Source organism: Platichthys flesus, chromosome 6 (assembly GCF_949316205.1).
Source record: "Platichthys flesus chromosome 6, fPlaFle2.1, whole genome shotgun sequence".
Lineage (NCBI taxonomy): Eukaryota > Metazoa > Chordata > Actinopteri > Pleuronectiformes > Pleuronectidae > Platichthys > Platichthys flesus.
Window position 1 is genome coordinate 26,275,584 of NC_084950.1, and position 17,673 is coordinate 26,293,256.

The following is a 17,673-nucleotide window of genomic DNA, read 5'->3' on the forward strand; positions in this document are numbered from 1 at the left end:
AGTTAGCTGAAAATAATAAATAATTATTGTATATTGTAATTATATGGCCAAAAATATGTTTTGTGAGACCGGTGACATTTTCGTTGTTTGAGTGTTAACAACTGACTATGTACCAACATGAAATATAATTAACCTCTCGCCTTCCATTCCCTAGTGATAGCATTGAAGAATGGTCAGAAAATGTTAAGACTGACAGACAAAGACATGATAACCACGACCTTGACTGACAAAGAGGCACAAAATGAGGAAGAAGCTTTTGGCTATGCTAAAGTAGAGTATCCATTAAAGCACGTATAAGAGGAGTATGTGTACCTCTACAGCATAGCAGAAGTCAGCTCCAGCAGTGAGGGCCATCATGGACAGGAGACCTGTCCCTGTCCCAATGTCCAGGATGATGACCTTCTCACCACGAGCCTTAACCCTGGCCACAGCCGCCCGGATCCCCTGGTAGTACTTCTCATTCTGAAAGGGAGTGAGGACGTCAGCTGTGCTTTAGGAAGGCTGACTGCTTGTTGTAGTGTGCAGTCAGTGTTGTTTTGTCTACAAAAGTCACATAAGTCACATTTGAATAAAGGGCTTTCTTCACTAACAGTGTGGAAATCACAGGTTTAACAATTTTATCACCAATGTTAACCTTTTAAAATAGAACTACAATCAGTATCAGTCCCTCTAAATTCAATCAAGCCCAAATAAATTGCAAACACTCATAGATATCATTCCCATATATATGCCTGTTTTTCATCAAGATCCATGAATGGTTCTCTGGAAAATCTGTGGAAAATGTTCAAAAAATAAATATCTGTCCTTGGTGAAGAGAGTGATGAAAAAATTCTGGATCTGGATGAATCTTTGTTCAACTTTTTGGAGTAAACCAACAAACCAACCAACGGACACTTTCTCACCTTCTCTGTGAAAGTGAGAAAATGCTCAGCTTAATGGTAGAGTAAGTGTGTGGTGGAAAATTTAGATTAATTCTAAAAAGTTGGGTGATTTATGATTGGTTGATTGTGCATACAGCATGATAGCTCTTGTATAGTATGTCATAATATTTCTTATATGTGAATCTACAATATATATGTAGACTTATGTGTGTATATATATATATATATATATATAATTTTGTATAATTAAGACAATAAAAACCATCAACTTGCAGCAATTATATTCAATAATATAAATTGACTTTACTTCAACATTTATTTAGACATTTGTTAAAAATAATTTACAATGTGACATTAAACCACAAAAGCTAAATATCCTTCGAAATACCACTATGGAAACACTTCACATAAATACAATAAATACTTAAAAAAAATATGATTTCAAAAATCCAATAAAAACAACATGGTACATGGTAAATTTGGAGAAAATAAAAGTACAGAAAGAAAGAGATTAAAGAAAACATATTTATATATTTTACATTGATAATTATAGGCAATGAATCAGCAGCATATGTTCCTCAGGTAGGATGGTTGACAGATCCAGAGTCCTCACTAAATACTGTATGTTGTAACGTAATTTCTTCCCCAAAAAGCATCCGTGCGCTTTAAGAGCTTCATTCCTCTCCATATGTACATGATGCTGTGAAATGATACCAGAAATTAGCACAATGTTTCATTCTGATTAAATTGTTTACGCCCCTCTATCTGAATACATATAGCATGACCCTGAGGCTAAAAATGAGATAAAATGATGCATCACATATATGTACTGATGAGACCAGCAAAGACCAGCTCGAAGAATATGAATCCCTATCAAACGCTGTGGGGGGGGGAATACAACCTTTTCTCATTATAGGTTGTATTCAACCTATAATGAGAATATAGGTTGAATACAAGTTGTCCATCCATCAACATAGCATGAGTTATAGCAGGAACAGATTCATCAGCATTTTTCTCCTCTGCATTTTTAGTATATCAACTAACTAAGGGGACCTGGTTTTTGATGATCCATCAGAGAATCAGGTCCACCCTGATTAGAATGAGAAATATGGAGTACGGGCCAAAGTTTCAATTGTAGTCATGCACACTTGGCAGTGGGCAGACAGAAGGCCATGGTCGTGGGAGGCACCAGGATGTCAGTGAAGATGGGCCGATATCCTGCCGGCAAAGGGGGGGCGCTCTGCTCCAGCAAGTCCAATACAGCCCATCTGATGTCCCTGGACACATCCCCGCGGATGTCCAGCAGTACAGACACATGTTCTTCACTTAGAGAACAGAAAAGTATCAGTTAATTCAGTAACAAGGATCTGGTTTGACGTGATAAAAATGTGACTTCTACCAATGCACACAAAGAGCAGGACAGGGGAGAGCAGTGAGGTCAGGTTACCTGATGTCAGGATATTTGGCTGCGAGTCCTGACACTTCCAGAGTGAGCATGGCGGTGTCTTTGAGTCGGATGAAGTCAGCAAGGACGGGTAGTAAGGCTAAAGGGTTCACATCAGGTGCTGACCCATCGCCCTCCTACAGAGGCACACAGTTACTGTACATACCTGAGTTTGACCGATTAGGATATTGTTGCCATTGGTTACTGTGTACTTACAAACCAGTACTTCAGTCAATATAACTCTACAGTGAAACCTTGCCACTATACCATTATTAACCCAGATTAATACGTTTTCCTGTCACGTCAATCACACATGAAAGATGAAAATCGTACACAATCAGACACAAACACCACAATACTGCTAGGGCTGGTTTGTGGATAATGAGAAATCTCCCTGAACTCTAGTGAACATCAGGTGAGCGTGACCTCTTCTGATGTCAGGACCGCTCACCAGGCTGTGGAGGATTTCTCTGAACAGCTGGTCATCCTGAACCATCTGCTGAGCAAGTTGCCTCCGCTCGTCTGAGTTGCGACACACCAGCCTCTTCTGCATCAGAGCCCTGACGTACTCCACCACCATCAGCCACTGGGCCTCCTCCTGCAGACGCTGTAAGACATTAACATATCATTCAGCAGCGCACGTGGACTGAACACTTTTTCAACAGCAACGAGAATGAATCGTCCCAATGCAAATACAGAATATTATAGTTTCAAAGGAGGGGATGTTCCTCACAACTCTCCAGTATGTGCACTGTTAGAGATAAACCTTTTTATGATGTGCAGGTTTTTTAACATAACTTTAAGGTTTTATTGACACAATATCATCCTCTGATATGAAGAAAGAGCAGTTTGACTGAGCACAAACAGTACGTATTGCTGTAACACTGAGATATGAGTCAACATAAGTATTATCTACATTTTAGGAAGACATCTAAGTCCCTTTAATAATTTGTATTTTTTTAAATAAAATCTTATAAATACTGATGTAAAATGTCATTAATAATTACAGCCTAAAAAAATTGAGCGGATATAATGGAGAATTGAAGGAGTGGTCTGCAGGAGAATCCTCTCTGCTTTATTTTGTTATTACTTTATAACTCTCACAGTCGTTCTGCTTCACTCACTGGGTTTTTTAAACATTAATTTCTTTCCTCCAGCTTTACCCCAAAGAAGTGCAGTACAGCTAAACTACAATATCTCACTGCGGGTGGAAACAGAGCAGAGCAGTGACCTGTCGGCAGGGCGGCCGAACGCGGCCGTACAGCTCCAGGTGATGTTCCAGGACATGGCAGAGTTTGGGGGTGGGGTCTCCCTGGACCAGCCAGGGTCGGGTCAGCAAGCCTGGAAGGAGAGGCTGGAGGTCCAAAAGGAGCTGATCAATCACCAGGCGACATGCTCGTCTCACCGACCGGTCCAGAGCTGCCAGCGGGTTGGGAGGGGTCCGAGAAAACTGACCCGCTGAGCGTGATGACTGCTGCTGCTGCAGGCTCTCTGTGGACCTTCTGCGTCATACACAAGAGCACACAGAATGTATTTATAAACAAGCTGAGATTTGATTCTGTTTTTTCTCTTGGTTATTCCTGAAATGATTTTTCCTTTTATTGTGGGAGAAACGCTGTAGATGAAAACACAAACAAATATTTTTCTCCTTAAGTACAGGGAAAGTCTCCAAGCTGCACACAGTGAATGAAGAGTGAAGACACGGTCTCTTTAGCAGGATATGTGATGCTGACTGAATGATATTAACCCACACTAGGTCCCTGGAGCATTGAATCTATACTGTGCCATAATCTTACTTGAGAATGATGCAGTTGCTGATAGAAGCCAGCAAGTAGTGGAGGTAGAACTTGTTTTTGTCGTTGCTCTGAGCCCTTCGATGTTCTTTCCCGAATTCCACCAGAGCTTCCCGAAACCTGGAAGTGAAGCAATGTGAAGATAAGAGCTGGTGAACTGCAGCAGAGCAGCTGAGTATAAAACAGGAGGCAGGTATGTATAATCACACATACACACACACAAACACACACATTACATTACATGACATGTCATTTGGCTCACGCTTTTGTCCAAAGCGACTTACAATTAGTACACTCAACATTTATGAGGGGCCATTTAGGGGTTCAGTATCTTGCCAAGGACACTTCAGCATGCATGGGGACGAGTGGGATTTGAACCGGCAACCTTCTGGTAAGAGAACCACCACTTTACCCCCTAGGCCACACTGCCACACACACACACACTGCCACACACACACACACACACTCACACACAGACAAACACATACACACATTCACACACACCTGTTCAAAAGATTCTCCATCTCATACAGTCCCATCTGTATTGTCTGATCTCGAAGGGATTCTCCGATCATGAGAGCCACCCGGGCGTTCTCCTCCAGCATCTATCACAGTCCCACAAACAGAACAAGGTCACAGAAAGTGTAAAGGGCATTGTGGTGCTGAAAAGTGCTAAAAAAATTGTTTTATTTAATTTAAAGATGCAATAAGCACAGTGTCATAACTAAGTGTGCCTCCAGGCAGTGGACAGGGATGAAAATAATTTGCAGCAGTATCTCTCATCATGACCACCTGTCTGGACAGTTGACTGCTTCGGTGTGTCGAGTTGTATTGAAGGTCGTTTGAATGGCACTTAAAGTGGATGTTGGTGCCGCAGTTCTTATTGCAGGCTCTCTGTGTGTATGTTCAGGATGTGGTTGTTGTATTTTTTGTCTTGTGCTGTATATTGTATACCTGTGTGATGATGGTAGGCAGGCTGGTTTGGTAGAAACCTTCATGGTCTGTATCTGGCTCCTGGTCTCTCTGCCAGTCTTGCAGCTCCACCTGTAGAGCTTTGTGCATCCACTCTGACACACTCTTCTACAACAGCATCAAACATGGACACAAACAGTGACAGACACCACCAGGTTTCTGATTAGAGTAGTTTCACTGAGTCCTGACTTTTCCAGAGTCAAAAAACAATATTTTAGCAGGTAGTCGATACATCTCCCTTTCCCAAAAGACAGATTATTGGTGAACAAACAAGGTAAAGTGTTTGTGAATATGACCAATGATGAGGGTTGAACACGAAATGTCTTATGAAAGTCATGAACATTAGTTAAATCAGGAAGACATCCTCTATATTCCATTTATTCACAAATCTCTCTCACGCTCTCCTCTTCCTATCAGATTACTTGGATTGTTGCTTTCATCCAATCATAGTTGGTGTCAAATTTTCAATCTGGTCTCCTCTCTCTTACTGTCAGCTGTCATTTCAGGGATTTGCTGTTACCCTCCTCCTACCCAGTCAGCTCCAATCTCGATATCCAGTGCCCTGGTCAAACCCAGCTCGGTCCTCATCTCATCTCGGCAGATGACCTCTCATTTATATCACATTACTTTCATATCTTATTGTGCATTGCATGACATTTTTTATGACACTGTGGTATTACAGGCTCTCACCAGGACACAGGTGACTGATGTGAAATAAAAAGTTTGCGGTCAACTCACCCGAACACTGTGCACATATTTGCCCTGCAGCCGCTCCAGGCCCTCGATGGAGATGAGAGGTCCCAGCTCTTCTTTCTCCATCTCAGTCACCAGCTCTGGATGACCCATCATGTCTGGGCTGCCAAAACAAGACTGTCACACTCAGAGCTGTTGATTGTTAAAAATACCTATACCGTATAAAACATTTATTTGTCCATTTATGTTAACAGCATTTGGGTCCTCTGCTAAAACCTGTGACAGTTGCCTACGTGCACTTGTACAACTGGTGAAGCTACCTGGACCTGGATGAAACACAGTGGATATGTTAATATATGTAAGTTATATAATTACAAGTAATTGTTTAGCCAAGTTACCAACCATTGAACTTGGACAGAACGAGCTGAGACTCTATGGGACTTGTAACACTGTTATAGGCTACATATGTCTTTAACCTTCGAGCAGTGCAAGAGAGTGATGCTTTATTCGTTACTGTTTTAAAGGCTTGAAGTGGCATATGTAAAGCAATGACATGTAAAGATTAGATCAATTTATGCCACAGAAATCTTTTCCTCTTTTAATGTCTTTAACCTTGAAATAGTAAGAAAGGAGTTTGACAACAGATGTGTTTTATGTATTTGTCATCAATCATGCTTCTTTAGATGCTTGTCAGTGACATCAACAATAATGTGCACAAAGAACGACACAAAGAAAGTAAGACCAAAATAAAAATGCCTCACCTGTTATAGATGTGTAGCACCCAGTTAAGCACGGCAAAGATTTCACCACTCTCCAGGTCCCAGCTGCTAACCTAAGCCACAAATATCACTTACATGTGTGTAGTGAGATCTTTTCAAATGAATACAAATCAAAAATAGAATTAGCTTAGTGAAAGAAGTAGCTCTAACAGTCTCTGTAATTGTTCGATGGAGATGTGGAGTCAACTTATTAATGAGTGACACAGGGCAGCATTGGTCTCCTTCTGTCCCATCACTCACCTGGGCCAGGTGAGCATGTAAACAGCGATGGCTGGCCCTCAGGTATGCTCCTGTGAGACGGTAGTGGGGTGGCACACAGTGCTCCAGCAGGTGGCGTACAGTGGCAAGGTCAGCCATGGTAGCGTGCTGGAGAGCAGCGAGGTGTCCTGCCAGACCTGGGCCACGCGTGTGCAGGTAGGACACGCTACGGAACCGCGCAGATACCGCCTCCTCTAGTACCTGAGAGGTGGGGGAATCGAGAGAGAACACAGTCAGTATTTTGAATCTAAAGGTGAAGGGTTATGTATCAGATGGCTCTGACCTGGAAGAGGCATGCTCTCCAGCAGCGAGGTCGTCCAGGGGGCAGGGGTCTGCTGTTGCTCCTGGTGCCCCCTCTGTCCTCCAGCAGAGCTTGGTCCAGGGCTTCCTCCCGCTCCACTATCCTCACTGCCGATACAAATGGTGTTGGGTTTTGTCGGGCCAGAGCCAGAGCACTGCTCACCACTGCCCAGAGCTCCTTACCTGCAGGGACAGGGTGGAGGTTGAGGATATTAGAGACTCATCCTGGAACTGGTCTTTTTTTCATTAATGCTGCTGATCTTCATAGCACTCACTTCTCCCTGCTTTTATCGAGGTTAAACACAAGATATAGTGTTACGTTATTGTCTTTACGTAATTTAGGTTATCATTAGACAGACCCTCAGATTAACATGTTGACAGATGTTGAGCAAAGAATATATAAGGCCAAAGGAATGGCGGCTTGCTTTGGGGAAGCAGCTGAAGTTCAGAACTCCTCCTCGTCTCAGAGGTCACAAAGAACATTGTGTTGTTAGAACTGACAATGCTGTGGGGGCACCTGGAGGAAGTCAGTGAGTGGAGGAAGACTAAAGATGAGTTAGTTGCCAGACATAGGGCCTGAAGGAAAGGTACATGCCTATCAAGACTGCAGGTCCATCACTTTCTAAAGCCTTGCATGCACTGGGTATCAACGAGTTGGGAGAGGAGCTTCACAAACATCACTGAGGCAGCAGAGAAAGCCTTGAGATGGAGCACACTGACACAAGTCAACATCTAATCCATCTCAGCTGGGTCATCTGGGCAAGGCTGATTCTGATAAGAGCTGGAAAACCCAAAGACCCCAGGTTACGTCACTGGTGAAGGGTTCAATGACATCCAAGATGCATCTGCCATCAGTCACATGGTTTCCCCTGTTCCACCATGACAACCAAAAAACCTAATAATAAGAATAATATGAATAGTGAAAATAATAATATAGCTGTACAACCTCCCTGGATCCAGTCAGCAGACTCACCAAAAAGGAACTATTCCAATGGAGGAGATTATTACTGGTAAACACAACTCCAGGTGAAGGCTAATGATACACAGGATCAGCTGTATGTATACTGCAAATACAACTGTCTGCCAGTCTGCTGCTGTCAGGTTTTTCTGCTGCCCCCAAGTGGTGAAATAACTCTATAAACTTTAAAAATGTATATTGTAGCAATGTATAAAATGAAGAGACCTTTCAAGGGTGTAACCTATTGAAGCCATGTCAGAAAAAATAAGAAAAGATCAGTACTATGTTATATCATGAAAACAAGGTGTTCTTTCATGCTATAACATATTTTACTGCTATATTGTATATATTGTATGCGTTCAACATACAAACTTATAACTCCATAACAACTTTTCTCGATAATAATACATAATTTAGAATGAGCCAAATTGAACTGAACTTATATTACTGAGATGATGTTCTCACCCAAGGCATCTACAAGCCGCCCAACACCACAGAAATATTTGGCCACAAGCTCTTTGTCTTCATTGCTGATTGCACTTCCTGCCATCCCAGCAGCTCCGTGGAGCTGCCAGAGGATGTCGTCCTGCCAGTGCTCCAGATCCATCAACCGGGCGTGGGCCTCCAGGAGGCGCCGGGACTCCACCAGACGCTCAGTCTCTAACACCAGACTATGCACTGTGAAGAGTAGGACAGGGGAGGAGGGAGAGAGAAATTCATTCCTCTAACTGTCAACAATTTATGCAACCTTTCCAGCTAAAATGTTCTACATTGCACCATAACCATTTGAGGACGCATGGATGTTTCTCAGAGAATTGCTCTTATTTTCGTTGGTTCTGGACAGAACCAGAATAGCTGGGTAAAATGGTTAGAAATCATTACAATTCAGATGCTTTATATTAATGTTTGCTATATTTTAACCATATAGACATTTATAGGTGGATAGCTCATAATTAAAGATTAAGAATAAAACTAGCAGACTTGACTCTGTCACAATATGAACTAGAAATACCACACTGACGCACAGCCAGCCAGTGCAGTCATCTAAAAAATGCATTTTCCAGAAGTAAATTTGCTTGCTTTGATCTTAATCAACTGTTCTGTCAAAACAAATTGATTCAGGTAGATAAACTTATATCATACATGTTGATGAACTTCCAACATCTAAAACCATGTGATGAAGCACAAGTTAAGTTTAGTCTTAAACAAATTTTAGTGTAATATTACATTGCATTTTTTAGATATTGCGTTCACGTAAATGGTACAGAAGAAATGACAACCCAAAAATATTATGCTACCTGCCACTGGGTGTCGCTGGTGCAGGGTTATAACAAAAGCTGAACATTCTGAGCTTCATCAAAGTGGCATTTACATCAGAGCTGATCTCCAGGACTATATTATATTATACTAACAGTACAGTATGTTTAGAATGATCTAGGCGTTAATATAGTACAAAAGTATTGAGGCAAATGCAACTAGGGTGAAGGTGATTACAACACAACATCACTTAAACAATTACATTTCCCCCCAAAAATGTTCCATTCCATGTACATCAAACATTCTGGACCTGAGAAAATGTAAAAAGCACAGGTAATCTAGATTAAACATTAAATTGATTCATTATCTGTGTCCATAATGCAGTGTGTCACCTGAGTACAGACGTGGCAAGTTGCTGACAGCAGCGAGGAGCTGACTGTGGTTGACTGACACTTCTCTAAGCCTCTCCAGAGGCTTCACCCCATTGGCGTTTTGATTGGATTCCAGTCCTGCTTTCTTCAAAGTATGTGACACCTCCCTCAGCTCCGCCCCGGCCTCCTGGAGCTGCTCCAAACCCCAGCCTACCCCCTCCAGGTACGACTGGACCATGGACTGAGAGGAAGTGATGACAACAAGAAATAAAGTGACATTGGTGTAACAGGGATTAAATCCCAGTGTCTACATAATATGCAAGACCATTTGATAAACTGTGACTGCAACTGATCATGAGTTTGTTGTGTGCATTTGGATGTGTCCCTGTGTTGTCACCTTGAGCCTGGTGTGTATGGAAGCAGTCCTCTGACTCTCTCTCTTCTTATACTGGCTCAGTCGCTCCAGATGTTCAGGCCGACAGAAAACACCTGAGGCCCACTTCAAGGCAGCGCCACGGGCTAAGCACTCGGCCCTCTCCACCTCTGCCCATACCTCAGCCACCGGCACTGTGTCTGTCGGGCAGATACAGGAGGGAAACGTCAGGTCAGTGTTTCCTGTCCTACGGTTCCATTTTTTATGTTACAGACATAAAGAGCCAAAACCATTGTGTAACTGTTTGATTTAGAGCCAGTTGTGTGCAACGTTTTACATGATTCAATTTGTATTAATTTTTTCTGACAAAATACATTTTTGTTAACAATGTTCACCTTTTGATAGTACATTTAGAAGTTACCACTGTTGGAAATGTTCTAATCGTAGCAAATAAATAATAAATTTAAGAAAGAATCAGAACCAATGTTTTTTCAGTGAAGCCCATCAGAGATCAGAGGGAACAAGGAAGTAGAACAAATATATCACCAAGGCCAAGCACTCATACCCAGGTCTGTCTAGCTCCAATAATAGAAAACAGGAATCGGAAGTAGTCTGCTAATCTGCACCAAATTATACACACTCACTGATCTTATGTCTATATATATTCCAATCATGATTTAAACATTATTTCCTCAAAAACTGAAGAATATGAAAATGCTCTACATCTCACACTGTAAAGGAAAAATTGTTGTTTTTAATTCTTAATTTGCCGCTTTTAGTGGATCTAAACCAAAGTATAACAGGACCTGTCCCTTCAACTCTCAATTGCAAGGCTGGAAAAGTAATGCAACAATGTTAGTTTTGTTTTCATTGACTATTCAACATGTGATCATCTCCCATGTGAAACAGTCAGCTGAGGAACAACAAAGGGAGAATTCAGTTAGCACAAACGATTAAGGGCTCTTTATTAATAATGTTAGTTCATGGTCTATAGGACATGGAGCATGTACATTTAGTTTGTATCCAATCCTCTTTGGTTGGTTTAACTTCAGACAAACCGGTTGGTTCACCAGGATTGTACTCGCATGAAATGACCCTAAAATCACAATGAAATAAATAACTGACAATACAACTAGGACTTTCTTCATTCACGTCCAAACCCAACCCAACCTAACCAAACCTAACCCAACCTAACCAAACCCAACCTGGGAATACAGAAGCACAACAGCAGTTTGTTAAACACTATTCACATTAACATTTATGTTGGCCGTGAATTCCATATATATAATGTGTATAATTTCGAGATGAGAAAGTTCATGCCTTTGACTGTTCATTCCTTGTTACTTACGGGAGAGGCAATGGTCTAGTGGCAGAAATTTGGACTATGGGCAGAAAAGGTCTCTGGTTCGTCTCTGGTTCGACTCCACGGAGAGACAACAAAAGACGACGCTGGATTGATCAGTCCAAAAATCCAAGAGTCTCCCTACCCTGTCTAGTGCCCCTGAGCAAGGCACTTTACTCCCCAAACATCTGCTCCCCGAGCGCCGTACATGGTCGCTCACTGCTCTGTGTGTCCTGCACCAGATGGGTCAAAAGCAGAGATTAAATTTCCCTACCTGCATGAGTGTGCCTTTGCATGTCTGTGCATGTGTTTGGGACTAATAAATGCATCTTAAAAAAAATAAAATTTCCACTTTTGTCTAATAAACTTTTTCTATTGCCATTGTTCCCCACAGCAGGCTTTTACATAACTTGGAAATTCTCATCAATTGCTCATTATTATAATAAAGTTAACTCTTGATTTTAGATGGGAAATGTTCTTATCACAACCTTTAAAAAACCTAAATCAATTCTCTAATTCTCTGGTTGCGAAACGGAAGTTTCTATGTGTCGTCATGAAACGGAAAGAAAGACGAGGATCTTTCCACATTGTAGTAAAATCTGATATGGACTCATTGTTGCCCAGAGGTCAATGCCCCGGGTTGTGTGGTATGCGTGTTCTTTTTTTATTATAAGTCAAATGTGGAGAAACACTGTATGAAACATTCACTTAAGGGTTTGGAGAACCATTGTTTACTTGATCTATGCTGAAACAAAATAGAGTAGCAAGGTTTAAGATGTTGAGCATTTTAGAACTGAACTAATACAAGACTTATTGTTCCATATAAAGACAGAATTAAGAAAGGAAACATTTAAGGAAATTGGCAATTTTTTAAATATATCTAGAAATTTAGGTAGAATAGATATTTTAATTATATAGACTATAATTATATAGGCTAATTATATATAGCTCCAACACTAGGAACATGTGGGCCGGACTGAGAACCATCACAGACTACAAAGCCAAGACCAGCTGTGCTGATGTGGTGTCTGCATCTCTCCAAGAGGATCTGAACACTTTTTATGCACGCTTTGAGAGTAACTCCCCGGCTGCGGAGATCAAAGAGGCCCAGGAGGACCGCTGCCCCCCGCCATATCCAGGGCAGACGTGTGGAAATCCCTCAACCGGATCAACACACGCAAGGCACCTGGACCTGATGGGATCCCCCGGCCGAGCTCTCAAGGTGTGTGCAGATCAGCTGGCAGATGTGTTCACAGACATCTTCAACCTGTCACTGGTCCAGTCTGTAGTCCCCGCGGGCAGACCACAGGCGGTGCGGATTGGGAGCACCACATCCTCCACCCTGACTCTCAACAGCGGGGCCCCCAAGGGCTGCGTGCTCAGTCCTCTTCTGTACTCCCTGTTCACGCATAACTGCCTGGCCACCCACAGCTCCAACACCATCGTTAAGTTTGCTGATGACACCACTGTCATAGGCCTGATCACCGGCGACGATCAGAAGGCCTACAGAGAGGAAGTCAGAGCCCTGACATCTTGGTGCCAGAACAACAACCTCCATCTCAACATCAGCAAAACGAAGGAGCTGATCGTGGACTACAGGAAGAGACGAGGAGAAGAACACGCCCCCCTCTCCATCAACGGGGCCACGGTGGAGCGAGTCAGCAGCTTCAAGTTCCTCGGGGTCCACCTCACTGATGACCTGACCTGGACCCGTCACCCATCACACAGACTCCATCAGAAAGACGGCCAGACAGCGGCTCTTCTTCCTCCGCAGGCTGGGGAAGCTCCACATGGACTCCAGGATTCTCTGCAACTTCTACAGATGCACCATAGAGAGCATCCTGACTGGCTGCTTCACCGCCTGGTATGGCAGCTGCACCGCCCTGAACCGTAAGGCTTTACAGAGGGTGGTAAAGTCTGCCCAGCACATCACCAGGACAGCGCTACCATCCATAGAGGACCTCTACACCCAGCGGTGCAGGAAGAAGAGCAGCCGGATTATTAAAGACCCCTTTCACCCTAGCCATAAACATTTTTGCCTGCTGCCATCTGGCCGACGGTACCGCAGCATCCGGGCCCGCACCACCAGGCTCAAAGAGAGTTTCATCCCCCAGGCCATAAGACTTTTAAACTCCTCTGAACTGCAATAACTCCATCAAACTAGCACCGTGACATATTTGCATATTTGCACTTCTGTTGTTTTATTTTCTCCTCAGCTGTTCATATATATTTAGATATATATACATTATTTCCTATTTTGATATTCTATTTTATACTATTTCTCTTATTTTATTGTATAGTGTGTAATTACTTGAGCATTGTTAGAAGAGAGCCAGAGACTTAAGCATTTCACTGCCAGCGACTGCTTAATGTTATTGTTGTGCATTTGACAAATAAAAGAAATCTTAAATCTTAAAATCTAGACGGATTAGTATGATTCAGAGCATAAAGTGATTAGGTTGCAGATTGAAACCAGCTTAATAGCCTTCGCCTCACTCCTCCCTTCCCAAGTGTGTAGGAGAACATAAGGTGAAACTTCAGCTTACATTTTTGAAGCACTTTTTGTCTATTCTGGGCTCATGTAGAAACTTGGACCTGCTCCCGGTTTAGACATAAATGACTCATTTTAAGTTAAAGTATAGAATTAATGCTTTGCATTTGTATGCTTCCACCAGTGAAGATACAGTTCACTGTCCAGCCTCACATATTTTGGCGGCTGTGGCTGAGGGGTAGAGTGGTCGTCCTCCAACCTGAAGGTCGGCAGTTCGATCCCCAGTCTGACCCATCTGCATGCCGAAGTGTCCTTGGGCAAGATGCTGAAACCTGAATGGCCCCCCATAGAATAACAAAGTGCTGCGAATAGATCCACTGTATGACTGTGTGTGTGAATGGGTGAATGTAAAACTGTACTGTAAAGCGCTTTGAGTGGTCATCAAGACTAGAAAAGCACTATATAAATACAAAACCATTTACCATTTACATTTCAATTAAAAATTATGATTTAAATGAAAACTGATACATGTTTATTATAATAATAAGGATATAACGTCTTGATACAATTTCGAACTCGAGTTATTATGTGTTATGGGGTCACAGTGAGCTTGACCTTTAACCCTCAACTATGACCAGGTCATGCTTGAGTCTAAATTATTGTACGTTCCAGATGTAATATAATTCCCTATGGGTGTTGGTGATAAATTGCATTTAAAAAACATGAGGTCACAGTGACCTTTGACCACCAAAATATATTCAGTAAATTCTTAAGTCCAATTAAATGTTAATTTAATTAAATGTTGGACATTCTCCGCTTGACTTGTCTGAAAACGGTTATGAAAACTGCTTTGACATGGCGAGATAGGACATTAGATAGTTTGTTTCCAGAAGAACCATTAGCTGAGTACTTCTTGAAAAGCTCTCACCGGGGTCAGTATTTATGTGTCTAAAGCAACTGCCACAAACAAATGTTTGGGGAAATAAGATCCTGTGATAGAGTTTGTTCCCTGAAGCAAGATTTCATTCACAAGTTGTTATCTATGGCATTGCTTGTTGTTTTTTTTCATTTATTTCTCATTTACCAGCTCAAGAAAAGTACATCGTGTTTGTTATGACTAACAACTTGGTTCCCAAATGTCCTCTCAGCTCTCATGCTTTCACTGTTCACCGCTGTGCTACCAACTATATATAACTATGAGCAAGCTAGGGAGCAGTCATATTGAGGTTTAGGAGGAGGGATATGCTGTTTAGTAAAACACATCTCTACGTCGTAATGGAGAGGATATTTTTTACAGAAGGAGATGACTGTGGCCCTGTGTGTTTGTGTGTGTGTGTTTGGATGTCTCAATGACATTGTTTCTGTCTCTTATGGTATACTCTCTTTACCAAGACTAAATCCATAACAGCTCTGTAAAAACAACTAACCATAGAGCTCACATTCAGGAGAGTGATGCAAGCACTGCTGTAGATCACCAATTACCTATAACATCATTATCCTGCAGTAATGGTGAGTTGGTGTGGAGGTGCAGCAGATTCAAGACGATTCCACTCTGAAGGCATACAACAAAACAATGCGTTCCTATAGTATATTTTATATGCAAATATTCAATGTTTTTAAAAGTGCACTCCACCAATATTACATGTTCACATCAATATATCAGTCATAGAATAGGTCTGTATATAAAGATGGATGACACCTCTCCACTTCCTCCCACTGCACAAAAATGAAGCTAAAATAACCTGCTGCAATCCATTTGGAGCCAGAGTCTATGCCGTAGTGATCATGTTTTGGAACCACAGCCTCAAGTTCACACTCATACAATACTCTACCAATGGCGAGTCCATCTCAGCTGTCGATTAGGGCTTTTTTTATAGCATCAAAGAACTGATTAAAACTGAACTTTTAATCACAAAACCACTTAAAATAGGGTTAGTTTTTTTGTTTGGTCTGTGTCCAATTCACTAACATGGAGGTGGCAGGGTTTATACTATATTGCAGCCAGCCACCAGGGGGCGATCCAGATGTTTTGGCTTCATGTTTGAGGAGCTTTCATATCAACCATATTTGTATGCCGTCACTGGTCAAGAGGATCTCAAAAGGATGTTATCAAGTTGCTTTATGGGGGGGTGTCGATTTTGGAGTGTGACCCATTTTCTACCCAAACCCTGAGCCTTTGGTTATGTCTTGGCCTCTGTTGTTGATAGCGCTCTCCAGAGTCCACCAACTTTATGAATGTTCCCGATTAAATCAATGGACTGTCCATTGAAAGTCACATATTTTTACCTCAAAAACTGTTTTGAAACAGAAAATATTTTTAATGCTTAGACAGAAACACAACTTATAACAAGACGATAGGGCAAAAAACATCTACTGATTTGTCTGCAGCGGTAACCAGACAGGAACCTTCACACTCAGGGGGGATGGCGCTGACTTGCAGGTATTCAATATGTAATTCAAGGCCAGAGCCGGCCCACAGATCAATACATCATTATAAACATGACTCCTAAATAATGGATACTGAAGAGTTCATTCATTTCTCTCTCAGAGAAGCAACACACAGTCATACACAGCTTTGATATGTCTCTAGTCATTCTGAGACTTTTAACGAATAAGTGGGTGTTGGCCATCAGCAGGCAGTGCTTGTGTGTGTGTGTGTGTGTGTGTGTGTATGTGTGTGTGTCTTTACCTCCTGGTTTGTCACCACCATTCTTCTGATCTCCTGCTGACATTGAAATTCACTGTTCAGCTGCCCAAGCACTGGTCAAGTTTCCTGTTCCCTGAGGGTGTCCAGGTTGCAACACTGGCAGAGAAGGGGTGAAGAAATGGAGATGAGACAAGGTAGAAGAAAGGGGGGAGAAGAGAGGGTGGAGGAGAGAGGGCACATATCCATTCTACTGGCAGCTTTCCCTCTCTGCCTCACACACCGATCTCTCACCCAAACACATCCTCTGCTGAGAGGCCAGCAGGAAAGGGAGGGAACCAGGAGGAGGGGGAGGGGAGGGGGGGCTGAAGAGGCAAGAGAATAATGCCTGAGGGCAGGGAGGGGGGAGGAGGGAGGGGAGAAAGGGGTCGGAACAGGGAGGGTAAAGGGAGCGTGCTGCATTCAGGGTCCTGGTAACAAGATGGAAAGGAGAGCAACATGTCACTCAGCTTCCTGATTACTTGAACTGATTAGACTGAACTGTCCCCACACAAGGTCAACTTATCAGCCACACTCCCAAAATTGTCATGGTTTGTTTCCAGAAGAACCATTAGCTGAGTACTTCTTGAAAAGCTCTCACCGGGGTCAGTATTTATGTGTCTAAAGCAACTGCCACAAACAAATGTTTGGGGAAATAAGATCCTGTGATAGAGTTTGTTCCCTGAAGCAAGATTTCATTCACAAGTTGTTATCTATGGCATTGCTTGTTGTTTTTTTTCATTTATTTCTCATTTACCAGCTCAAGAAAAGTACATCGTGTTTGTTATGACTAACAACTTGGTTCCCAAATGTCCTCTCAGCTCTCATGCTTTCACTGTTCACCGCTGTGCTACCAACTATATATAACTATGAGCAAGCTAGGGAGCAGTCATATTGAGGTTTAGGAGGAGGGATATGCTGTTTAGTAAAACACATCTCTACGTCGTAATGGAGAGGATATTTTTTACAGAAGGAGATGACTGTGGCCCTGTGTGTTTGTGTGTGTGTGTTTGGATGTCTCAATGACATTGTTTCTGTCTCTTATGGTATACTCTCTTTACCAAGACTAAATCCATAA

At 42.3% G+C, this 17,673-nt stretch overlaps 1 protein-coding gene across 1 annotated transcript; it reads right to left on the reverse strand.

Moving 5' to 3' along the window:
• Positions 1-1,178: 1,178 nt before the first annotated feature.
• exoc3l1 (exocyst complex component 3-like 1) lies at positions 1,179-17,141 on the reverse strand. Its single transcript, XM_062390533.1, has 15 exons — positions 16,602-17,141; positions 10,104-10,279; positions 9,728-9,947; positions 8,544-8,756; positions 7,104-7,303; positions 6,803-7,021; positions 6,545-6,615; positions 5,829-5,946; positions 5,073-5,198; positions 4,623-4,723; positions 4,122-4,238; positions 3,557-3,827; positions 2,777-2,932; positions 2,329-2,462; positions 1,179-2,206 (listed from the first exon to the last, which is right to left on the reverse strand). Exons 1-15 carry the CDS (start codon positions 16,642-16,644, stop codon positions 2,020-2,022), a joined length of 2,352 nt encoding a protein of 783 aa, XP_062246517.1. The 5' UTR covers positions 16,645-17,141; the 3' UTR covers positions 1,179-2,019.
• Between the last annotated feature and the right edge of the window lie 532 nt (positions 17,142-17,673).

What these genes read in the sequence shown, in the direction of transcription:
- exoc3l1 (XM_062390533.1), bottom strand. Translation starts at nt 16,644, where the DNA reads ATGTCAGCAGGAGATCAGAAGAATGGTGGTGACAAACCAGGAG. An exon ending in AATATGTGCACAGTGTTCGG is followed by an intron (nt 5,199 to 5,828) that starts GTGAGTTGACCG and finishes ATGCTGTTGTAG; the next exon opens with AAGAGTGTGTCAGAGTGGAT. An exon ending in TGCCTACCATCATCACACAG is followed by an intron (nt 4,724 to 5,072) that starts GTATACAATATA and finishes GGACTGTGATAG; the next exon opens with ATGCTGGAGGAGAACGCCCG.